At 36.5% G+C, this 24484-nt stretch overlaps 5 protein-coding genes across 8 annotated transcripts; 1 reads left to right on the top strand and 4 right to left on the bottom strand.

The window, feature by feature from the left end:
* Positions 1-2385: 2385 nt before the first annotated feature.
* Positions 2386-4816, bottom strand: LOC137743541 (ADP-ribosylation factor-like protein 2). 4 transcript variants are annotated; one of them, XM_088680605.1, is made up of 3 exons: positions 4698-4816; positions 3439-3538; positions 2386-3350 (listed from the first exon to the last, which is right to left on the bottom strand). In XM_088680605.1, the coding sequence occupies exon 3, from the start codon at positions 3231-3233 to the stop codon at positions 2676-2678; it is 558 nt and encodes a 185-aa protein (XP_088536731.1). In that variant the 5' UTR covers positions 3234-3350; positions 3439-3538; positions 4698-4816; the 3' UTR covers positions 2386-2675. The 4 variants fall into 4 exon arrangements, with proteins under 4 accessions (XP_088536731.1, XP_068339556.1, XP_068339557.1 ...); XM_068483455.2 differs by having other exon boundaries at positions 3439-3484; positions 4698-4815; XM_068483456.2 differs by having other exon boundaries at positions 3439-3484; positions 4694-4811.
* A 3469-nt stretch (positions 4817-8285) lies between these two features.
* On the bottom strand, positions 8286-9168 carry LOC137741419 (uncharacterized). The gene has a single exon (XM_068481137.2). It carries the CDS (start codon positions 9090-9092, stop codon positions 8427-8429), a length of 666 nt encoding a protein of 221 aa, XP_068337238.2. The 5' UTR covers positions 9093-9168; the 3' UTR covers positions 8286-8426.
* Positions 9169-12119: 2951 nt separating this feature from the next.
* LOC137741291 (E3 ubiquitin-protein ligase SP1) lies at positions 12120-16333 on the bottom strand. Its single transcript, XM_088679891.1, has 11 exons — positions 15044-16333; positions 14864-14916; positions 14542-14663; positions 14350-14445; positions 14066-14203; positions 13917-13982; positions 13458-13570; positions 13195-13305; positions 12942-12985; positions 12749-12857; positions 12120-12652 (listed from the first exon to the last, which is right to left on the bottom strand). The coding sequence occupies exons 1-11, from the start codon at positions 15115-15117 to the stop codon at positions 12550-12552; spliced, it is 1029 nt and encodes a 342-aa protein (XP_088536017.1). The 5' UTR covers positions 15118-16333; the 3' UTR covers positions 12120-12549.
* A 17-nt stretch (positions 16334-16350) lies between these two features.
* On the top strand, positions 16351-18534 carry LOC137741293 (succinate dehydrogenase subunit 3-1, mitochondrial-like). The gene is made up of 4 exons (XM_068481015.2): positions 16351-16692; positions 16955-17018; positions 17706-18073; positions 18209-18534. The coding sequence occupies exons 1-3, from the start codon at positions 16508-16510 to the stop codon at positions 18042-18044; spliced, it is 588 nt and encodes a 195-aa protein (XP_068337116.2). The 5' UTR covers positions 16351-16507; the 3' UTR covers positions 18045-18073; positions 18209-18534.
* A 734-nt stretch (positions 18535-19268) lies between these two features.
* LOC137741292 (E3 ubiquitin-protein ligase SP1) lies at positions 19269-23319 on the bottom strand. Its single transcript, XM_088679890.1, has 14 exons — positions 23195-23319; positions 22916-22968; positions 22333-22451; positions 22152-22247; positions 21873-22055; positions 21159-21224; positions 20965-21077; positions 20763-20882; positions 20531-20574; positions 20367-20426; positions 20202-20261; positions 20022-20081; positions 19830-19914; positions 19269-19740 (listed from the first exon to the last, which is right to left on the bottom strand). The coding sequence occupies exons 1-14, from the start codon at positions 23266-23268 to the stop codon at positions 19638-19640; spliced, it is 1236 nt and encodes a 411-aa protein (XP_088536016.1). The 5' UTR covers positions 23269-23319; the 3' UTR covers positions 19269-19637.
* Between the last annotated feature and the right edge of the window lie 1165 nt (positions 23320-24484).

Genomic DNA, 24484 nt, shown 5'->3' with positions numbered 1-24484 from the left:
TAAGGACCAAAATAATAAAAATACACTCAATTTAATAAACAATGTATCAAAATGATTTGACAAAAATTGAGAGTAAGTTTGTCTCATTTTTCTTATTTAGCGGAGATTTTTCACGAAATGATCAAAATAATTGATGCCGGAGACATTTAGGGACAAAAATTGATAGTTTCGAGGACCATTTTAACTAATAAACCTTGTGTGTGTGTGTGTGTGTGTCAAGAGTCAAATATGTACATGGGATGCGTATCTTGCTTAAATAATGTTGGAGTGAGAACCAACAGCATTCGCTTAGAATGCATTTGCCTTGGATTTATATAAGAAGCTGAATATGAGACCTCAGTTGATAATACTATTGTCCTAAAAAAATTATGATTTCGCCTGAAATAGAAGAAATGATAGTTGTTTTATTCATAATGTTAAGAAAATTAAGACTAACTTGAACATTCTCTGCACTGCTATATTGATAGATAAATGAGATTATATGACAATTAAGAAAATAAATCCAGTCGTGGTATAGTGTGGGAGTTTCAATATTTAAGAGAAATATGGCATATGGAATATACCATTATGCGCATGCTCATGAGCCTGACACAAAAAGAACTTTCGAAGAAGCTTCTTTCGCAAGGCTGCTCAGCTAGCTGCATAATGCACAGCAGTCAACGAAATAATTCAAAATTTGGAAAGCGAAAAGGAGAAATTTATGAGTAGAAAAATCAAATTTAGAGAAGAAAAAAAAAATACGGTCAAATTGATTAATTGGTGAGTCGAATTTAGTAGGTGAAGATGCCATCCAAGATTAAACAAATGCAATGGAACTAAGAAGAATGTCTGGTCTATGCCGTCACGAAAGGGATTCAAAGCATGACAATTGACAAATTCGAAGACCTATTTTCATCGCCTGTTTTGACGGTAATACCATTACGTGACTAAGTTATGAGAAATGACGTTTGAACTTTAGATGCAGTAAGTTTAAGAGGTCTTAATCATTAGAGTAATTTATCACTTACATAATACATGTTTATTCATAATATGATGTCCTAAAAGATAAACTCATCAACTGCATGCAATATGATGTGATGTCTTTTTATTTTCTTTAATTTGTTCAATACAAATATCAAAAATATATAAAATTATAATAAAAATATAAAGAGTGTAGAAACCACTTCTCGTAAATTTTACTAGAGTGAACCGACAATGGCAGCTCCGTAGTAAACATTAGTACATAAAATTTGACCATCCCCACTGGACCCTACCCCTCATTATCTTACCACTTGTATATTTAATACGCAGTGTACCATTTCGTGTTTTCAGCATATTGAAAAATCTCCTTTTCTTTAGAGAAGACTATGGAAGCTTGGAAAAGGATCCTTGTCGGATCCTTCGATCCTTTTCCTGGAGAACCTAGGAATCCCATGATCGTAATTGTTCATCATACATCGTGCAATCAGTTTTCGTTAGGTACTATTTATATTTAATTTTAAATTTAAATTTTAAAATGATTTATGATCGTACGATGTACGATAAACGATCACATCACGGATCCTTTTCCTGGAAGCTTCTTCGTGCACTATACAACAAGATGGGGTCCACTACTTTATTATGATTTATGAAGCAACAAACAGAGTGGGCCAAATAGAAAAATCTGATCATGTTCTCGTAAATCATTGTTAAAAGCCCATAAGAGCCTGCCCAAATGACCTTTTTGTGTTGGAACGTCCAGTCGGTCGGTCGGTCGGTTGGTTTGGTCATATTAACATATCATTCATCTCCATACTGCCAAACATATATAAGTTACGATATAATAATCGCTATACAGCTAACTAGTTAATAAGTTAACATGACATTAATCACTCATTTAAATTACTAAACAACATCGTTTCTAGAATACACATCGTCTCATAGACTAATTTTAAAGGAAACACTCTCGCTCAAGCGCTAACCAATTAATAACTTAATACGACATTAACCCCTCGTTTAAACTACTACACAACATCGTCTTATTGACTAAAATACACACAATCTAATTGCCTAATTTTATAAGAAACACTCTTGCTCTAGCGCTAACCAGTTAATAAGTTAATACGACGCTAACCACTCGTTTGAACTACTACAAATCGTCGTCTCATTTACTAAAATATTGACTAACTTTATACAAACACTCTCGCTCAAATGCTAACCAGTTAATAAGTTAATACGACACTAATCACTCAGCTGAACTACTACACAACATCGTTTCATTGACTTAAAATACACATCGTTTCATTCACTAATTTTACAAGAAACACTCTCACTCTAGTGCTAACCAGTTAATAAGTTAAACGACACTAACCACTTGTTTGAACTACTACACAACATCGTCTCATTGACTAATTCCATAGGAAACACTTGTACTCGTAAACACTCTTAGTTAGAAACAATCCCAAACAGGCCAAGACGTCATTCCGGTTCATAACTACATATGGAAGTTCTTGTCAACATAATATAAATGTAAACATAGCTTGTTTTCGCGTCATTCATTACAGAACGGTCCTGCTGTTGCTTTCCGAGCACCTTCTTTTCTGAAGCACTTCAAGATTCCGTTCAGGTTCTTCTGTTGCTAAACCAAATCGAAAAAACATATTCCGCCAATCCATGGATTGTGACCTCCATTACCTTCCAGTGACTTAAATTTGGCACTAATCAAGAACATAGATCCGAGAGGCAATGTCTTGGACCAACCAATCGAATCCTTCAAGCAGTCCCTCACCGGTGAATGCACTGCAGCCGACAATTTGCCAATGCCGAGTTTTATCCATGGCCTCCAAGTTCAAAACCTTGGCAATTTCTTCCGGAGTAAGGGCACCTTTTATGTCCTGCTTGTTTGCTAGTATCAACAAGGATGATCCAGAAAGCCTCTCCTCCTTCAAAAGATTGTCGAGTTCCGCTTTGCAGTCTTCTAACCTTCTAAGATCTGAACTGTCAACTACCCATACCAGACCATCAGTTTGCTCAAAATAGTTTCTCCAGTACGATCTTATTGTTTTCTGGCCACCGACATCCCATATGTTGAGGGTATACTTTTGGTAAATGATGGTCTTGATGTTGAAGCCGAGTGTGGGACTGACAACGCTGGTGTCCTCTCCATTAATTCTCAGCACAATGGTAGTCTTACCAGAATTGTCAAGCCCGACCATGAGTATACGTATTTCTTTTTCCTTCCTTTTAATTTTTCGAATAATGCTGAGAAGCCCCATTTGCTCACAGACAAAATCAGATTGAGCTTCTCCAAATAGACTTCAAGGTTCGATGCAAAAACCAAACACGAAATTTTTCTCACAACTGAAACTTCAATGAGGCTTTCAAATCCTGAGCTGTTAAATTAGAGAAAATTAAATTGACAAAGGCACATTTGCAGTTCAAGCTTTACGTGCTGAGAATTAGGAGGATAATAAAACTTACTTTAGTCATCTGTCGTTGATGGTAGGCAATGGTTGAGGCCTCAATCCTGGCAGGAACAGGTGAAGTATGAATTGATTAGGGCCTGGCGTACATGATTATTCTGTTTTACCGAAGAATGCACAAATATGAAATTTTCCTTACACAACAAGAAAACTCTAGGAACTTCAAGTGTATGCTATTTACTGCGAAGCACACTTGTGCTGAAAATATTTCATGAGGACTGATGAACATAGTATTTAGGACAACACAATCCCGTGCTCATGATCAGATTCAGTTAGCTAAGAAAAGCCTAAAATGCTAAAACTTAAAAACATGTAGTTACCATGGCGGCGAGGCCTACCAAGTAAACATCATGCAGATAAACACTTACACACATGTTCACAGGAACACGAGATGAGATGCACATATACTGGATTAGTAACAAAACTCAGTTTGAAATTCAAAAAGTCTAAGGGAGAAAACAAGACGGTGTAGCAAACATCGGCTGCAACGTAAAACATTTACTATACTAATTCCTCTTTTTAGCTGTAAAGGTTAAGCTGGTGATGGCATTATAGGGGAAAGAAAGAAGCAAAAAGAACTACACATTTCAAAATTATCAGTCACCGCAATGGTGTGACGCGAAGGATTCATCGGTCTCAAAACACATTATATTCAGGATATGGCATTAGTACCACGGAATTGCCAAAGGCCGGAAAAAAAATGCAGAACAGGCACATAAGCGACCCCAAGCCAACAAGGCTCCCCCGCTTTGTGAAGGTCGGGGGAACGTCTATTCGTAAGAATATCACAACATAAACTCTACCCGCAAGTTGTTCAATTGAGATTAGAAAGCAGAGTCTAAAAATTCACAAGTAGTTCAATTAGGACTATTTAGTAACAAGCTAAAGGCCATGAAACAAATGCAGAACAGATACATGAGAATCATAATATCACAACACAAAATCTAATTGCAAATATAATTTAAAGTTAGTTATCTCAAAGTCTAAGACTTTACAAATATAAATAAAATCAAACAAAACCCATATGTAATCGTATGCTCACAAGCAGTTTAGAGAGAGAGACAGAGAAAGAGAGAGAGAGAGAGAGAGAGGACTACAAGGGTTGCTGTGCGTTCTTTGGGAATCTGATGAAAATTGACGGTGGGGATCGATATCGGGTAAAAACGGCGGACAATTATGGATTGGTCGCCATTGTTGCAGGTTTGATAGCATCAGTTTCAAAGATTAAAGCTTTAACGAGAGAGAGAACTTACCCACCTGGGAAATTTGAGACGTCGGCGGTTCTCGGCGGATCTGCTCGAGAAGGTGGGAAATAATGGCAAAGGAGTCGGCGGGAGAAGAGCTCAACTGAAGATAGCACGAGAATGCAAACGTTTCGACACTTGAGAGAAATTAACTTAAATATTGATTGTTATGTTTGGACCCCGATTGGCAAATTTGATTTTCGGAAACGTCCTGGGGCCAATATGAAAATAACGAAAATACATAATGTCCATTTTGCCCTAAAGAAGTACAAAACAGTAACAAATTGATGGTATGATGTCTGCTATGGAATTTCTTTCCTTTTTCATTAAAATTCTCAAAAATTTTGGAAAAAAGGAAAGAAATTCCATAACAGACATCATACCATCAATTTTTTGTAAATTTTAACGAAAAGTTCTCGGTACTGTTTATTTTAAAAAATCACATTTTAATATTAAAAAGTCAATCCTAATACTATTCACTTTACTCTTTATTTTGTCATTTTCGTTAAAACTCAAAGTTTTCAAATCTTTTTCATTAGTTTTCCTAATTAATTGACATTTTTGTAGTGTTTTTTTTATAAAAGTAAATTTCATTACCAACTGACTAAAGTACAAACAAAGGCCAAAATACAAGATCAACACAAAAGAAGGCGGCCAACAAAACATAGAGGACAAGGTCCAAAGCCAGCTTTGGAGCCCAACCCACACAAAAAACAAGACATAGAAACACAAATCTCCAGCTCCTCCTGTGCCTGCAACAGCCGTCACCGGAAAACCGAACAACGATCTCCACAATATTGTTGGCAACATGAAACTACCATCGACCCTAGCCACAGCACTAGAAAAACTGGAGGAGAGAAAAGCTACTTGCTTTTTTGACGTTTTTGTAGCTTGGGTGCAAAGTAAACACAACATTGTTGGCAACATGTTCCATGACTTGCAGGACAGGGTTTGGGGAATCAACAATCCAAATGGCAATAGTTGGATAACGTTGTAGAAATTGGACGATTTTTAACTCAAGATTACACTTATTGGCTACAAATTACAAGGAAAAAAAAAAAAAGGATAAACCGACCGCTTTAAATAAGAAAAAAAATGAACTGATATTGACATTCTAAAATAATTATATTATCCTTTTTTGAAACCATGTCATGAATAAGGGAAATGTTGTATATCATGAAGATGATCATTGTTTTGCGATAACTCTTTGGTGAATAGAAATCGCTTGAATTGCTTGGATGTAAATCACTGCAAATCGTCTCTAGTAACCCACTCCCGCAATGTATCATTAACTTCATATATTTCAAATACGCACTTGTCCTCCTCCTCGTCATCGTCATACTACACATGAAAGTTAAACCCAAAGGATACAACATACTAGTGAATATATTTCATATACAACGTGGTATGCCAGTGACCACCTTGTGAATTATGTGTGATTGGGCGAAATGTTCGAAATGCAGGACTAACTGTGATGGCGCTGAAGACTTTCTCAGACGCTCCTTTGAACTGATGCTGGTGCAGGAGGATTACTGCCATTATTTCCCATCAAGTAAATATAAATAGGTGATCGAGTTTTGAAAAATTAGTGTGATTTTCTAGAGTGCGGAGAAGGTGGTTGGGTTAAGAATCCAAGATAGTTCGTCTTTCACGTAAAGTACTTGATTTGTCGATTTTTGGTGACATTATGCTCTGGGAGAAATTTTTAATTGTGACGGGAATACAAGTGATACATTATGTATTTTAATTAGAGTGGTGGGAAATTTTATTTTTTAAGTTATTAACTTTTTAGCACACATATCCCACCATTTGTATAGTGACATATGATGTATCATCCCGTGTACTGGTCACACTGAAAAATCTCATGATCTAGGATCATATTCTCAATCACTTTAGGCAACTTTATTTTTTACTAGAGATTTTTCAATCTGACCGACACACATGGTAGTACATCATGTGTCATTATACAAATAGTGTGATATGTGTGTTAAAAAGTTAATAACTTAAAAAATATAATTTCTCATCACTTATATTAAACTACGTGATGTATCGCCTATGTTCCCGTCACAATGAAAATTTTCTCATTTTCTGCAGAAATTAGAATCTAAAAAGTACCACTATAAGAAAGCAAGCGAGAATGCATGCATGCATGCATATATGTACAGCAATACTACAATACTAGAAACACCAACTTATTACATCAAATTTTGGTCACCAACTTCAGTTTCTTATAACGTCTAACATAGGAAAAATTCTTGCGCAGGGGAAGCTCGTGTCACGTCAAAGATCTCTCGAAGACACACATAAGGAGGACCTCTGCATTCAAGTTTACCAAAATGGACCCGTGTGGGACTCGGATGCAAGGGGTCCTCATTTTATGTGTCTTCAGTAGACATGTGACGCGGCTCATGCTTTTCCACACAAAAATCTCTCCTAGGATAGAAGATCTTCCATTCCATGTTACAAGGAGTATTATCGCCCATTATTATCTCTCTTATCATGTAATTAGGAATTGAGAAATGTGTGGGATAATGCGACCAATTGTGATAACTAACAATTTGTCATTTCCCCGCCCAAATAAAAAACAAATGAAACATTGTCGCATCATTATGAAACCAAAAATTAGTGTGATGAGTTGATGTCTCGAAATTAACTTGAGATTTTGAGAAAGTAAATGAAACATCCGAGATGGGCATATGTGTCTATATGTATTTATGTGGAAATATGATCCACGAACAAGCTAAATCTTTTGGTGATTAAAGGAATCTCTGAAAAAGCTTGAAAGAATCATACTTTTGCTTGCTTGTGAGCCGAGATCACGGTGGAAACTTAATTAATACCAGTACTTCAATTAGTTCAAGTAGTTTACTGTGAAGAACAACTCAAATTTTTTAGTTTTGTTAATGTGAACGAACATTTTGTTCACATTTTAAGTGTTTTTTGCGGAATAATATGAATGAAAAGCTAGGGTATAAAGAAAGGAAAATAACTTTCTTTTCCCATAGGTCGACGTTGCTTAAGATATCTTCTAATAGCCCGTCTTTGGAGAGACTTTTATTGTGTCTAGAATACAGACACATGCACCATATGTCATTATATAAGTGAAGAAATACTTGAAAAAAAAAAAAATCTTTCCTAGACTTGTACAATAACACATGGTGTACTATTCTATATTCCAGGCACACTAAAAAATCTTTCTCATCTTTGGTTTCATTTCAGCCACTGACATTATAGTTTAGTGATTTTTTTTCACTTGTGAGTGAGAAATCTTAAATTTCAATTCTCAATAACAGTAAGTGTAGTTTTAAATGCTCTTTAACGGTCCCCAACTTTTAAAAAACAAACGATAATATAACTTGGTGCCAACCATAATTAGTATTTGCAAGTCAATTTACATGTGCAAATTAAGTAAAATCAACTAGTAACCTGCAATCTTAATTCAATGGTAAACAAAACTAACTGAAGCATTACATATATAACCAGATTTAAAGACTAGAATAGAGAGAAAACAATAATCAAATAGAGTAAACTTATTATACATTACATTAAAAGAGGCTGCTAACATCAGTCGTGCATGCATGTAAGCGCATGCACTTCCTGAGCGTAGTGAAATCCTTCATGCACACACATTAATTAGAAATATCATATATGAACTTCCCTCCCAGCTAGCATTCACCAACACCAGCCTTATTATTTTCAATCAGCAAATCCCATCAAACCAAAAGTTAAACAGATTAATCTCCTACTCTCGCTTAAAGGAAGCATCCTTTCGACCACCAAGTTTTGACGGCGTAGATCTGAACTTGTTCTTCACACGTTGAATATAATCAGAAAAATGTTCGTTTCCAGTCTCTCTTTTCTTTCCATCATAATCAACCTCATCTGATTCCGCTATCTTCTTCGATGACATTGATCTGATCTTGATCTTCGCCCGATTGATATACTCCGAAAATTTGTCATTAATATCCAATCCTCCTTGTTTCTTTCCTTCAATATTCCTAGCTTGAGCTTGTGCTTCATGTTTGTCCTCCTCAACTTTTGAATGAGTAGCCTTGGCCAACTCTTCCTTGTATTTGTGCACTAGACCATGATGAGTTGGAGGTTTTTCGGGTTCAATCTTCGCAGCAACCTTGGAATTTGCTTGATCATCACAGCCCTTCCCTACTATTTTTTGGGACGTGATTGGAATCCGAACCACTACCGGTGCTGATTCAGCTGACTTCTTGGGTTGTGGTTGTGGAGGATACGTGCTTCTAGCAGCGGAGGCAGCTGTAGGTTCTTGTGGAAAATGCGTGGCTCGGCGAACTGTTCGAAATGCAGGAGAAACTGTGATGGCGCTGAAGATTTTCTGGCACACTCCCTCTGAATCTGATGCTGCTGCAGCAGGATTATTGCCATTCTTTTCCATCAAGTATAAATATGTGGTCAAGTTCTGGAAAAATGGGAGTGATTTTCTAGACAACAGAGAAGGTGGTATTTATATGCATTGATTTGTCTAGCAAGTCGTTTTTTACGTACGGTTCGTATTCACACCGAAAATCAGAAACAAACGAGCTTTTACCCTACTGCTTGTGTCGTTTTTGATCTAAAGAGAAAAGTACTGTGTCAATTTTGGGATCATATTCTCAAATCACTTTAGGTACTCTATTTTCCATGGAAATTAGAATCTAAAAAGTACCACTAATAAAGCGTATGCATAAAGCATGGCAAGCTATTAACGGATAAATTTTAATATGGTTCCCACAAGGGCCACAACTACTTTTTGACAACCGTGTTTGAGATTCCGGAGAAATTTTTAATAGGACTCTGAGTTTCGTCACACCGCATGCACAGATCCACATGTGATGATATGGTAGACGACAATGTTGGTATTTATGGATTCTGTCTAAATTATGTGTTCAGTGCACGCGATGTAGGATTGGATTCGATTTGAGTGTAGAAATATGACCAATAAAGAAACTAACCCTTTGTAATTACAGAAATCTCGTATGGTTGTGATCCCACTAATCACACACTCAAAAAGCTTGGTATAATCGTACTTTTTGTGAAACGTGAGTGGTGACCAACCAGATGACGGTTGAACACCATTTTTTGGAACACAAATGTACGAATAATTCTAGAAGAAACAAATTTATTAAGGATTTGTAAATTTTATTGTTTTGTTAAGGATAATGTTAGGTAGATCAAAATATTAAATCAAATTTTGTAAACCAAGTGATGTGGTTGTGAATGATTGAATTATTACTTAAGTGTTGATTTAGAAATTTGGTCTCCCTAGCATTATCCTTTTGTTAATGTGAATCAAAGACCTACTAGATGCTCTAGTTAGAAAATTCGATTATAAGATAGAGACTCAAGGCAAAAGAGATAGAGGAAGACCTAGGAAGATTTAAAAAGAGACTTTAAAAATGGCATGGAGTACTTAGAAACGAAAAACTTGACATAAAACTGATGATAGTGACGTTCTAAGATAAGAACACAGATGATCCCACATGGTAATATATGACTTTGTTGTTGTTGATGTGAAATCTCTCTCTTCACTTTACTTTTGTTATGTGGTGATGTATATATGGAATGAAAAGATAGGGTTATATTCGTTCCGTTTGTGTTCCATCTAGATGTAAGAATCAAGTGATACTAAGGAAAGGAAAATTAATTCCTTTTTCTTATCCTTTTCCCATAGGGTCGACATGCTTAGCATCATCTGACCTGTAGGAAGGTTTTATGTTTATGCTCTGATTGGTGGTTAGGTGATGCCAACAAGGACTAGCAGCCAACTAAATTTGTAAATGAATCGGATTCCGATAAAGATCTGGATTCTCTCCTCTTCTTCTTCTTTTATTTAAATGCTTAATATTAAACCACATCATCATCTTGTTTTACCTTATTTGTAGGGAGAGAAGAAGAGCAAACTGAGAGAGAAAGGGAAGGAAAAAGAGAGGAGAGAATTTAACTCCTGCTGATAAGACCAGTCTTAATCAATATCTGATAAGCATAGGATTCAAATCCAACTATTATTGCCGCTTAGTACTATGGTCTAGTTATATTCCGCTTCGCTTATAAGTGAAAAGTCTTAGATTTGATTCTTGCCAAAGACAAAGTTGAACCACATTATTATGGCAAGCCGCTTAACCTACTCCCCCATCTTTTAGTGTGGATACTATAGTTTGTCCAAAAAAAAAAAAATTGGTTCATTATCAATGCTAATTTAAAACCTAAAAATGACTGAAATATCATTGGTAATTCATTTAATATATACAGGTATAATATTAAACCGAATTAGATTATTATCAAATTGAATACACCTTATCTATATTCGAATCTATTTATAATCGAATTATCTTTATTCAAATAGTAATTGGATCATCCAATTAAAAATTTCAGCATCCTATTAATTATGGATAAGATCCATATCTTTTTTTTTCGTACATCTCTTTACTAATTGCGTTACGAGAGATGTACAAACAAGAGGATAGACCCTTAAAATTTTATTTTTTTAATGTACAGTGTCAGTTTATATTTTATACTATCCCTATTCGAGGGGGCCAAAGTATCAAAGGTCAAAACATAGCCAGTTTGACAAAAAATCCATCTCCAACCGAATGGGGCTATTTTTTAGCCCCTCAATAATTTATTATCTTAATTAAATTAATATGGTTAATTGAATTAAACTACCATATTAAAATAAGGTTTTCGGACATATTTTGAGTGCCACTTGTTTCTAAATTAATAAGCCTCCTGATTTTTTATCTTTATATAATGAAAATGATGTGAAAAATTGGTGAAGAATTGAAATAAAATAAGGTAAGATAATTTGGAATAGTGAAAATGATGTGAGAAGTGGGTAAGAAATGGCTTGGGTATTTATAGGAAAAAAAATTAGATTTTTATTTTTATTTTTAAATTTCGTCTTTAAAAAAAAGTCAAATCCAACAGTAACCTGACGTGCATGACGTCAAGTAACATGTGCTTGGGCTGGGCTATAGGGCTGGCTGCTCTTGGCCAACTCGCTGGTCAATTCTACAATTTTTGGCATGGTGGGACCCACGAGCCCTTTGGCCTAACTCTTGGTTGGATATGGTTTTTGTGTCAAAACCGGCTATTTTTTGGCCTATAGCCCTTTGGCCGGGTCAATTGAAGATGACCCCAGTTATATGCAATGTTTAAAATATCCACAAAATTATCAATACTTACGTCGAAATATCTAAAAAATCAATAATCGATATGTAGGGAGGAGAAGTGCAAACTTCACCCTTGTCAACTAAATACAGAAAAATCAAAGAATACCAACGATATTTACTAATTCCCTAAAAAACTTTTGATGAAATTCATTATGGACTTCAAACTTTTGATTTTTTTTTTTTTAAGAAACTTTTTGCTAATTTCAACTAAAACTAAATAAGTTGATATACCCATCCGTTGCAACTTTACATAATTTCCATCAAAGCAACCAATATCGATATATGCATCAATATTTACATAAATTTGCATATTGATATTTCTACCTATATAGATATTTTAAACACTGACCATACGTGGAAACTCTCCAAAGGGGGATTGCTCCCATCATAAAGTCCGACTATGAAAATTGTTACATCACAACAATTTACAAGAATGTCTACCCGCTTAAATCAGTTATGGTTTACAAGAGAGCACCATGCCACAAGATTTCCGGAAAGAAAACTATGTAAAACTGCAAATTTACTCGAGTAAAGTTCATGGGAGCATTGGCAGGGTTGCACCACACAAAACAGTCATCGTTTAATCGCGGGCATGTTTGGAAGTGCTTCTCTAGATAACCTTCTGCTCAAGGCATCAAGATTTCTTCATCTACTACTGCCGCTCAAAACACTTGAAGCACAGCCTTAATGGCGGAAAGTCTTTACAGCCTGATCAATTCGTCGCCGGCAGAGAGGACAGGTGGTCAGGTGCAAGGAGCAAGTTGTACAACAGCACATATGACCACATCTGATAAAATAAATAAAAGAATCAGTGATGTGTTAAATTCGTAAGGTAATAAATTAGACTGGCCATTGTATCATATAATGAAAGGGCAGTTCTTACGGGACAAAAACCGCATTATAATCCTGTTCAAGGCATATCACACATATATTGGGCATCATACGGTCTCTCTTGTTTCCATCTGATGCACTATCATCTTTTTCGTTTGAACCTGGGAGAAAAAGGTAAAACCTCTAAGTACATTTTTGAGCATATATTGCAAATAACATCATAATGGGGTCTCCCAGCAGTATACCTTCACTATCTTCCCCAGATCTTTTAGCAGCTGCAGCAACAACCCTGCATGGAGTCGAATTTCATTATCCATTTGTTTCAGATAGACGGAAGAAACAACAGAAATATTATATATATATATATATATATATATATATATATATATGAGGATATGAGGCCACCATCAAAACATGCTGTTTTTCCTTTACATACTTACTCATAGAAGCAGCGACTTTCACTTGCAAGTTCCAAATGAACAAACTTGGGCTACGTACCTTTTCTGCAATTCCCAAAGGCGCTTCCTCTCAATGATGTATTGGATAGAATGCTTAGCAACCAAATAAACACCAAACACGGTCAAACCCACAGATGCATATTTGTACCACCTGAAAAAGACATTTATATTAATTAGACTACAGAGAAAGCACACCATTAAAGCAAATGAGCAGTGCATGAGTGCAAAAACACCAGCCATGGACATAGACAGCACACAGAATGTTAATATACATTTACGCATTTGTATTAAGTTATAAACAACCTTGCCCATTTTCCAAGGTTTGCAATAAGCTGATCAATGGTCTTGGGAGAGACATAAAATGGCCCTTTCTGAGGTCGTTGAATCCGAATGGTACCAATGTCATCTTTGACAGCCTGATATAAACCAAGCAATAAGAGAAAGTATCAAATGAGTGTGTACAACATAACATTTCAATGCACAAACGTTCCACCAAAAAACATCGTGAAATAAAATGCTAATTATGAAACTAAAGCTTCGAGCCGTTTTACAAGAGTGCAAGTTCTTCTATGGGACAGTGATCATTTTTGGCACAAGGATCATCCAAATTAAGTACATTTTGGTACAATACTAAACAAAAAACATTTGCGTAAAAGTAATTTTAAAATTTGTAATTATCAGAATGTTGCTTCCTACAGTTTAGGTTTATGTCTATTTGAGTATTTGTACTAAAAAAGATACAGTTATTAAACTACAGCATACCTCACCAACAACACTCATAGAAGTACCGGTTGGAAGTACCCTTTCAATTCGTTTGACTCCAAGCATCTGAGACAAAACAGCCATCTTACTAGTTGAACCATTGAAGTTTGCCAGATACAAGTACACAACAATTACTAAACTAAGCAAACCTTGAGGCCTTGGAGATAATCTAATGTCCCACGTACGAGGGATCGTCCTGACTCTTCAAATACCTCACTTGCAACCGGCAATACAAATCCTGTGGCAGCTCGTGCTCCCACCACAAACACACGACCAGTTCCATCATCCTGATTAAAAAAAAAAAAAAAAAAAAAAAAAAAATTCCAGGAACCACCATCATATCCAGTTAGTCAAATTTCAGCTCCAAGTGAACCAAAAATAATATTTACTCAATAAGCACAAGAAGGGAAATGTAGAGAGAGAGAATTCTCACCAAGTACCAGGGAACTTCTTTACTCATTGAAAGCATCAAAGCAGAATCCTGTATCCATGAGCCAGCATCATTGTGTTTCAAAAAATGTTGTTCTGCCTGAAGAAGATAAACAATATCGTTGTTTACCAATCACATGAAAACACAACCAACGAAAGCATCCAAATATGTTCTTTAGAGTTATGATTTGTGTACCGTTTCCTCCACAACTACGCCTCGTAAACCAGTGAACTCACAGTTGATGGGGGTTTCAGAGCTAACTCTCCCCGAAACTGCAACCACCACTGGCAATCTAAATTCGGAATCCAACAATTTTGCTGAAAAGAGAAAGTAGACAGCAACTCTAATTCAGGGAGCAGACCCAAAGAGACTAACGGCATCGCCAGAAAAATAAATAAATCTATAAATATTCTCCCAACAGATGTTCCACATGAAAATGTATTTGATTCAAGCAAGGCACCAAAAGAAAACAATTGAAGCAAAAACTAATCTTTCAGTTTCGAAAAAAGGCGCATACCCAATTCCTTTAACTGATTAATCCGAGTGGCGGATTTAAGAATCTCTGCATCCCTGTGTAATCACAAAACACCAAAATTCAACATACCAACAAAAAAAAAGTAATTGACAACTTAGAAATGTTTAATTTGATCATCAGTAAAGCTAATTCGATATCGAAAAACAGAGAGAATAAACTGACCTGCCACTGCTCCTGCCAAGAAGGTAAAGAGCAGCTCCACTCAGACAACAACTCAATCCACCCCAAGGTAGCATTTTTAACCACCGCAACGATCGATAAACTAATTCCAAACCCTTGCGCTATTGCTCTCCGCCTTGTTACGCATTACCGGAAGCATCAGGGCTCAAAAACCGGACCCAGAAAGAAATCATACGCGAAAGATTGATCTTTTACGGCGAATTTGATGGAAAGATATGGAATTGGAATGGGAATTAGGGATTTTGGGAGAGAAAGAGGGGGAAAGGAGGAGTGAGATTCTAGGGAAATAGGAAGTCGCAAATAAAGGGTTCTGGAAATTTTCTGTTTGTTTTCCGGGAAAGTTGAAAAGGAAGGAAATTGCGAAGGGGGATTAGGGATTTTACAAAGAGAGAGCGGGGGGAGGTGATATTGTCGGGAAATAGGAACTCACAAAGGAAGGGTTCTGGAATTTTCTGTTTGTTTCCCGGGAAAGTTGAAAATGAAGGAAACTGGGAAGGGGGATTAGGGGGAGGGAAGCGGAGGGACAAGAGTGGAATATATGTCAATGTGAAAGTTTATTTATCCAAATCCGAGGTCCTAAATTCAACCATGAACGTGTTTATCAACACATAAGTAATAACACAATCATCAAGTTCAATCTCTCTAACATTGCTCTTTTAATTAGAAGTGAGCTTGTTTAATTAAAACGAGCCTAAAGAAAAAAAATTATAAAATAAGTGACATTAGCTCACAACACATGCCCTCAGGCACAAGGTTAGATAATTCTTACTCGATTGAGTAGTCAAATTTTGCTTCCTTTCACCGTAACTCGGCTGGTTGTGCTTGCAGTGGAGAGCATTTTGTGGGTTTTGGCAATGCTTAAAATATTTATAAAATTGTCGATATATTTATCAAATTATTCGAAAAATCAAGAATGATATGAAAAAGGAGTGAATGAAAACTTCAACTATTGTCGGCAAGATATAGAAAAATTATTGGATATCGACTTATTTACCGATTCACCACAAAAATTTTGTCAGAACCCATGGCATATTTCGAACTTTTAAAATTTTTATGAGAAATTTTTCTCTAATTTCGATTAAATCTGATGATTTGATATACGAACCCATTACAAATTTTCTTAATTTATGTTGAAAACAACCGATATCAAAATCAACATCAATATTTTCATAAATTTTCATATCGATACTTTCACATGTGTCGATATTTTAAGCACTAGTTTTTTGGAGTCCATTAGGAGGGGTGCTCTTAGGCCCATATATAGTATGCATATCCAATTTCGTATTTCTGAATATGACGTATTTACCCTTCAACGGGTCATAAGTTGAGTATGACTGTATGAATGAAAGTATTGTCTTCTCTCTCTAACTCAGTCTAATTCTCTCTCTCCTTCTGGCGGATCTGAATCCTATCAAAACATCTCTCTCTGTTTCTTCCTTCGTTTCAATGGCTGCGGCCGCTCTCAGAAACCCTAGCTCCAAGCGCATCCTCTCCTACTCGCCGCAATCCTACTTGTTCGGCCGAGGATTGATCGCCGCCGCCGGTTCTCCAATCGCCGACTCTGCTGTCGGAAATGACCGATCTTTTAGCCCTAGTCCTTGGTGGCGATCCATGGCCACCTTCACCGGCATGTTAGTATTCACTCGTTGGCTCTGTGTTGCTTAAAGTTTTAAATTTTCATTTTTCGTAAGAAATTAGGACTTTTTGTTGGGAATTAATTGAGAGATTTGCACCGATTGAGTTTTATTTTTATTTTTTTTTATATATATTGGATTTAATTGGCCTGTTTAATTTTTTTTATCTGAATTAGATTTTGCGTCATTGAAGTTGAATATCTATCGATGTGAGTTTTTTGGGTTGTGAATTGTAATCGAATTGTGTATGCCTGTACAGAAAACCTCAAGTGAATGTTGGATTTGATCATGGAAAAACGACGCTGACTGCCGCAATTACAAAGGTCCGCCATTTCGATGTATTGATTGTATTTTTATATGAGATTTTGTGGGCTGTATTTGTATCTCTGCATTTGCTTCATAAAACACAGCGGATGTTGCTAAAGATAACTGCTTCCCCAACTTAGTCCCATCTCCGACACGCGAAATGGGACGGACCCAGTTCATATGGGAGAGTTGGGGGAAAATGGAAACTTTTCGGTCATAATATGCTGTTTGATTCCTTAATGGAAACTTTTCGGTCATGATATGTTGGTTCCTTAATGGAAACTTTTCGATCATAATATAATGTTTTGATCTCAATTCAAGTAAGTTGGGAATGCATTTAGGCACTCATTTAGAGATTCCTTAACGAATTAATCCTAATCCTTTAGGGTATTGACATTTGTTATTTCGTTACGAGAAGTGTCTTAACTTTGGCCTGCAATTTTGTTCATAATATCTAAGTACAGTTCCATTTTAATATCATCGTTGCGGTCTTATACTGATACTATTGTTTTGATCATGAAACTATATTAAGAAGCTTTCCTAGAACAATGACGTGCTTTATTTGAATTGTCCATATTTTCATGTTGCACAGTTCTTTTTTGCCTTGCTCTGTTGCTCTCCTTATTTTCACTGGGTTTTCACTCTTTTATTTTGTGTTGCAGTAGCGGTCAGTTTACTAATTTTTTTTTTTTAATGTCCTGAAGGGTTTTGCAACTGTTGCCACCGGCCATGTTGAACAAGGGACCGTTAATCCTAATATCATGAACCTTCGCCCGTTATCTCCTCATCTTCCTGTTTATACGCCACAGCTGAATTCGACGTTTTCAATTACGAATAGAATCTCAGGGGTTGTCCTAGCTACTGTAGTTCTTCTTTTTTATCTTCTTTATCTGAAAATGGGTTTGATTTGCTTCACCTTTGAAAAATACTACCAACTCCTCTTTTATTCATCAAAGCTCATCCCCATCACCGTCGAGATTTCAGCTTTAGCCCTGGCCTATCATACGTTATATGGGGTTCGCAGCTTTGTTCGCAAATTGTGAGCTGATACAACCGGTTCCTCTTGAACAAGGTTTGTTCACATCATCTCTGCCACAGAAACCTAAGAATTAGCTTTGCTTATTTGTTAATATTTAATACGACTAGTTGTCGAGTCTGAATTGTGAAAAGTTTTGAGGGCTAAACATTCCCTATGTTCATTTGTCAGGACAAAGATTTGCCTGAGGGAGGGAGGTAGAACGGTTGGTGCAGGAGTTGTTCCGTAAGTACTCTGAGAATAAAGATTTTCTGGTGCTGGATCATTTGAATCACTTTCTGTGTGCACATTAGTAGAATAAGGCGTGGTGAAACAAAGAACTCTTCACTTGGAAACATGACATGTCATAATTATTTACATAATCCGCGTTTTATGCGTTTGTTTTAGGTTTTGTTGATGAGATTGTCTGGTGTTAGAATGAACAGTAAATCGAGTCCTTTTTCATGCACCTTTGGGTTTAGTTTGTTCAAGTAATTTATGTTCTTTTGCATTTACAATTTCGCTCCTTGCAAATCCATTTTGCTTTCCTCGAAGGAAAACCCGAAATGATCTGTATGGTTTCGCTGTTAGTTTTCTGGCTTGTTAGCGTCGAAGGACGTTAATTTGAGGATGAGCCGAAACGAGAAGATAACAGTACCGAGGGGATTGGAGAGACCACAATGTTACCCTCCTATGAATTCACATTCTGCATCAACTATTGACAATCGCTGTTAAACTACTACTATCAGCTGACTGGTCATTAGCCAGAGCTCAGGGGAGCTCCGGGTACCGTCAACCGTCGAGTGCTTTGGAATCAGAATTTGATTCGGCCATCGTCTGATGGTCAGCCAACTCGGCCATCGTCACTTTCAGGACATGTGAAAATCAAATGCATATTAGTCACAAAATTATGTTAGTTTTGATCCGGAGGTTTAAAATATTCGTCTTTTTTTTAATACAACAATATTATTTATACTAAAAAAGATGGGAATTGAGTTAATAAATTTGGTCCGAATACGTTTATGTGAGAATCAAATTTAAAACCTTTCATATTTGTTCAAAAAAAAAAAAAAAAAAAAAAAAGTTAAAGACCTTTCACTAACGAGTAACGAGGAACATTACTAGACTATAATATTAAGTCGTGAGTTCTATTCGATCTTGCATAAGTACCAATTCAATGCACATGGTCTCATTCAATGTGAAAGTGGGTTTTAGTAATGGAGACATGTTCTCCTAGATCTCAGGGTCAAAGAAAATGGTGGTCACCCACCGTTCGATCTTAATTCAACATAAGAAAGTACAACAGAAAAAGTTATGAAAACGTACAACAGAAAAAGTTAGTGAGTACATATTAAATTACGATCAAACGGTTGATGACCACCATTTTCTTGAATCTTGAAGTCTAGTCTAGAGAACAGTTCTGTTTAGAAATGAGGTGAGGCTGGTCAGGCTATCCCATCCTTATAACACGGTGCATATTTATTACGCATAACAAAACTGAGACTTCCAGTTTAAGCTATAAGAACACTTGAAGTCTTAACAGATTCCTGAAGAAAATATTATCATATCATCGAGATCTCTTCATCGATCTACCAGACCACCTATCGCATTAAGCGTTCTCTTACGGGCGGAATGTCCTCACCGCCTGAGAAAATGGTTGCCGGCAGAGGGGACATTCGGTCAGCTGCGAGCAGCAAGTTGTACAACAGCACATATGACCACACCTGATACAATAAATGAGTTAAAAGTGTGCTAAGTTTATAAAGGAACACTAGACGATCCATGGAATCAAATATCGAAAGCCAGTTCTTACGGGATGAAAACAACATTGTACTGCTGCTCAAGGCATATCACACACGAATTGGCCCCGTCTGGTGCAGCAGCAGCAGCCCCTTCGCCTGAACCCGGGAGAAGAAAAAAGAAAGTTAAAGCCTTTCAGCACATTTCCGAGCATATATTATCCGATAAATAGCGTTGTAATGAGGACACTCCGCTATATATCTACCTGCATTATCTCTTTGAGATCTTAAATAAACTGCAGCAACGGCCCTTGTGTCCGATGAACCTGGGAGAAAAAAATGTTAAAGCGTTTTGGTACATTTCCAAGCGATATATTTTAAGCGATATATTTTATGAATCATATGACAAGTAGTATTGTAATGTGGATACTCCGCGATATACCTACCTGCATTATGTTGCCGAGATCTTATATCGGCTACAGCAGCAGCCACCCTTTCGTATGAAGCTGGGAGAAGGAAAAAAAAGTTGGAGCGTTTTAGACTTTTAGTGCATTTTCGAGCACATGTTACATGAGAAAAAAGCATTATCTCCGGCACACTCCACATTATACCTATATTATTTATCCGAGATCTTATATCAGCTACAGCAGCAGCCGCCCTTTCGTACGAAGCTGGGAGAAGGAAAGAAAGGTTGAAGAATTTTAGACTTCTAGTACATTTTCGAGCACGTGTTACATGAGAAAAAAGCATTGTCACAGCGCACTCCACTTTATACCTATATTATTTTCCCGATATCTTATATCATCTGCAGCAACAGCCCTGCACAGACGGGAAGTTCAATTTCGATCAGCCTCAACAGACAGATCAAATTATGAGGGGGGAAAAAAAAAAAATAATAATATCTGGGGTTAAATAAAATGCGGTTCTATCCACAGAAGCAGTAATGACAACCAGTGACTTTTACTTGCAGTAAGTTTCCGAATGAACGCAACTTGGGCAAAACTTACCTTCTCCTGCTTCTCAGCCATTCGGAGCGGCGCAGTCTTTCCCTGATGTACTTATCAAGTTCAGCGGCAATCAAAGTAAGACCGATCACAGCCACACCAAAAGATGCACATTTCAAAAACCTGGTAAAGATGTTTATATTAATTGTAGTTTAGAGAAGGCGCAAAAGGACGCCGATGAGTAGTGTACATTGCAAAAACAAACCTTGCCCAGTTCTTATGGCTCGCAATGAGCTCGTCGATGGATTTGGTGGAGACATAAAATGGCCCTTCGTGGGGTTTTTGAATGCGAATGGTACCAACGTCGTCTTTGACGGCCTGAACATGAATTTGAAACCTAAGGATTAGTGTATATATTAAGTAGCCTAACATCACAAGTTCATAGCATTTCAAACATACCTCACCAACAACACTCAGAGAAATACCAATTGGAAGTACACGCTCAGTTCTCTGGACTCCCAGTAACTAAGACAAAATAGCAAAAATGTTAGTTGAACCGATTTGGGTTTTGATCACAAATAGTCCTTTATGTTTTGGTAACTCATCGGTTTGGTCCTTCATCTATTGACTCGCTCATCCAAGAAGCTGCCACCTCCGAGAACCCCACAGCCACCACATCTACCCCCACTTGTGCGCCGCGCACTCCATTGCTTCCCTTCTTACATCACAACACTGGCCGCCCATTCCCCCACTCCATATATTCCTTGAATCCCCATATTCAAACCATGTCTCTCAATCCCAAACGGAAAATCCAACTCCCAGATTCTAAACTCAGTCCCGCAATCTGCAACGGAAACCACTCGCTCCCTGGCAAGTTCTCATAGACTTCTAGGTCCTCAATTCAACTTGAGAATGCAGCAGCACCACCATGTTTTCCTCCCTCTCTGTTTGTGTTTCAATCAACGGGGACGAATCCATCATTGAGTGCTGTTTGTTGTGGCCAGACTCAGAAGTTGAAGATGACAAAATATATTTCAACATTCTAAACTGATCAGCAAGTGAATGCATGAAGAACCAAACTGACGAGTTGCCAAAACATTGAGGACAATTTGTGATAAAAACCCGATGAAGTTTTACCATATATAAATACGTATATTACTAAACAATACAAACCTTGATGCCTTCACGGTCATCTATTCTCTCACATTCGACGCTTCTCTTTGTCTCACATTCGAGTCTGTTCATCTCACATTCGTGGCATCTCCTGGACTGTTCAAATTGACCACTTGAAGCTGGTAATGTAAAGCCTGAGGCACCTGTAGCTCCGACCACATTCACCCGGCCAGTTCCATCATCCTGGTATACAAAATCAAGGAACCACCATCACCATCAAGCACAACAATGAACATGTGAGAGAGAGAGAGAGAGAGGTGAGAGCGAGCAGATACTCACCAAATACCAGGGCACTTCTCTACATTCTGAAAGTAGCAAAGTATAACCCGTCTGCCAATCACCTTTCTCGTCGCGTTTCAGAAACCTTTGTGATGCCTAAAGAAGGTGTCGATATCAAAAATCACCAGTAAAGAAAGCACTCAAAATTCATGTACGACGTTTGAAGTTATCATTTCTGTACCGTTTGCATAACAACTACGCCTCGTAAATCACCAAACTCACAGTGGATTGGATTTTCACAGCAAACGGTCCCAGAAACTCCAACCACCAGAGGTATCCGCCTAAACTCCAACAGTTTGGCTGACAAATGAAACAAAACAAATCAAGGCCGACGAACTAACAGCATCGATAGCAAATAAATCTCTTTCCTAGCAATGTTCCATACAAAAATGCGTATCTGTTTCACATCATTATGTTATTTCTCCTACTGCTGCTATCATCTATCCTCTTACTTTAAAACATGTTGTCCAATATGCAACGGGCTCATAGCTCGAGCGGCTAAAGCATTCACCCTTGCATCCGAGGTTGCGCGTTTTAAGTTCTCGCTCCCTCAATATCGCTTTTATAAAAAAAAAATATACGCATGTACTCCAGTGTAAACTACCCATTTAGTACTCAAATATTATATTCACCGGTTGATTAGAAAATCAAGGAGAGTTTGTGTTACTTTCCAAATCTTAGGAAGTTTTGTGAAAACTCGAAAAATCTCAGGGAGTGTATGTGTAAGTAACCCGATTCATGTCTTTCGAAAAAAAGGCACATACCCAATTCACTCATTTGATTAATCCGAGGGACCGACTCAAGAACTTCGGCATCACTGTAAAATCACAAAACATCAGTTTGTTACAACAATATATTTACGCTAAGACGTGGAGAAATAAATTGGTATTCAACTCACCGTCCATAATATTCGTTTGTAAAGAATACTATTAAGTGATACCTCAAAGAAATTTGACTTCTATAATAATTTGAAAATAGATAATTAATCGTTACTAATTAAGTTTAATCTCTGCTTAATATAAAATCTTAGGTTAATTACTTACCTGCTGAATCTCCATCCGCCAAGGAAAAGAGCAAGTGCACCCAAACACCACCATACTCCCTCCCAAATTCGCATCTCTCCGATCAAGGATTAATCAAAGTATCAAACTGCTGTTGAAGTCTCATTATATATGGAAGAGCTTACGACTTAAGAAATAATGAAACTTATGGACCAAGGAAACTCAAAATATAAAAGGAAACTGAATTTTTAAAAGGGCAAAATTAAATTTGTAGACAAAATTTACAAACTAAATAATATGTCATTAATAGGAATGAACACGTTTATCAACGCTTAAGTAATAAACCAATCAACAATTTCCATGTCATTTTGTTTCCAAAATTTTGTCTACAAATTTTGTCTTCTTAGCATTACCCTTTTTAAAATATTTAATTGTGAATTCACAATATTTTGCTAAACAACAATATAAATACACAAAAATCTTTAGAATTCTCAATTAAATACACCTAAATTTTTTATATAAAGTCTTTTAAAATCCAATTTAATACTTGAAATTATTAATTTCCCGAAACTCTCTCAAAATTATAATTGAATACGTCCATGGGTATAAACAGTGGCGAAGGCATTATAAGGCTAGCATGTACATATGCCTAACCTCGTTCTTTTAGTCTTTTTAAATAATTTAGTATTATATTTTTTTTTGGGTAAACTTAGTATGTGCTATATTTTTTTTTAGTTTACACAAAAATTTTAAATTCTATTTGCTTATAGTTAAAACTATATTTTACATCTTATTTTATAAACAAATTAATAACTCTTAAAATTAAAAATCCAAAGTCTGATTTAGTTTTATAAAAAAAATATTCTTTCACATTGTCAAACCGAAAAATAAACTTTAAGTTTTTCCTTCTCTGATATTTGAAATTTCAGGTATTTTTTCCTCCAAGTTCCAACCCACAACTATATTTAGGTTTATAAATCTCTCCGATGTAACATCTTATTTAACATGAAAGAGTCTGGTATAGTTTAACATCTTATTTTATAAATAAATTAATATCACTAGATCAAAAGATAATTAATTACATAATTCGTAATCATATCGTTTATGTTTAATACGGATCGTTAGACGGGCCGGGTACTGCCCATTGTTCATCTCCTGGGCAATTTTTTTTTAAGGAAAGGAATCTTTCCGGATCCATTCCTCATAAATCATAATCCATTAAATTAGAGAATATTTATCATTGTAATTTGATCAAACGATTGAAGTTATTATAGCTTTTAAAATAAACTTCTATTTGTAATCGTTGAATCAAATTTCAATTGCACAGATTCT

The sequence above is a fragment of the Pyrus communis genome, chromosome 11 (assembly GCF_041283825.1).
Source record: "Pyrus communis isolate YQ-2024b chromosome 11, ASM4128382v1, whole genome shotgun sequence".
NCBI lineage: Eukaryota > Viridiplantae > Streptophyta > Magnoliopsida > Rosales > Rosaceae > Pyrus > Pyrus communis.
This window is presented reverse-complemented; position numbering and strand designations above follow the sequence as displayed.

Coding starts and splice junctions, on each gene's coding strand:
- LOC137741291 (XM_088679891.1), bottom strand. CDS start 15,117: ATGCTACCTTGGGGTGGATTGAGTTGTTGTCTGAGTGGAGCTGCTCTT. Junction 14,204..14,349: donor AAGAAGTTCCCTGGTACTTG/GTGAGAATTCTC, acceptor TTTTTTAATCAG/GATGATGGAACTGGTCGTGT. Junction 12,653..12,748: donor TATAATGCGGTTTTTGTCCC/GTAAGAACTGCC, acceptor TTATTTTATCAG/ATGTGGTCATATGTGCTGTT.
- LOC137743541 (XM_088680605.1), bottom strand. CDS start 3,233: ATGGGGCTTCTCAGCATTATTCGAAAAATTAAAAGGAAGGAAAAAGAA.
- LOC137741419 (XM_068481137.2), bottom strand. CDS start 9,092: ATGGAAAAGAATGGCAATAATCCTGCTGCAGCAGCATCAGATTCAGAG.
- LOC137741292 (XM_088679890.1), bottom strand. CDS start 23,268: ATGCGAATTTGGGAGGGAGTATGGTGGTGTTTGGGTGCACTTGCTCTT. Junction 20,575..20,762: donor TGGCTGAGAAGCAGGAGAAG/GTAAGTTTTGCC, acceptor CCGTCTGTGCAG/GGCTGTTGCTGCAGATGATA. Junction 20,082..20,201: donor ATCTCGGCAACATAATGCAG/GTAGGTATATCG, acceptor TTTTTCTCCCAG/GTTCATCGGACACAAGGGCC.
- LOC137741293 (XM_068481015.2), top strand. CDS start 16,508: ATGGCTGCGGCCGCTCTCAGAAACCCTAGCTCCAAGCGCATCCTCTCC. Junction 16,693..16,954: donor ATGGCCACCTTCACCGGCAT/GTTAGTATTCAC, acceptor ATGCCTGTACAG/AAAACCTCAAGTGAATGTTG. Junction 17,019..17,705: donor TGACTGCCGCAATTACAAAG/GTCCGCCATTTC, acceptor AATGTCCTGAAG/GGTTTTGCAACTGTTGCCAC.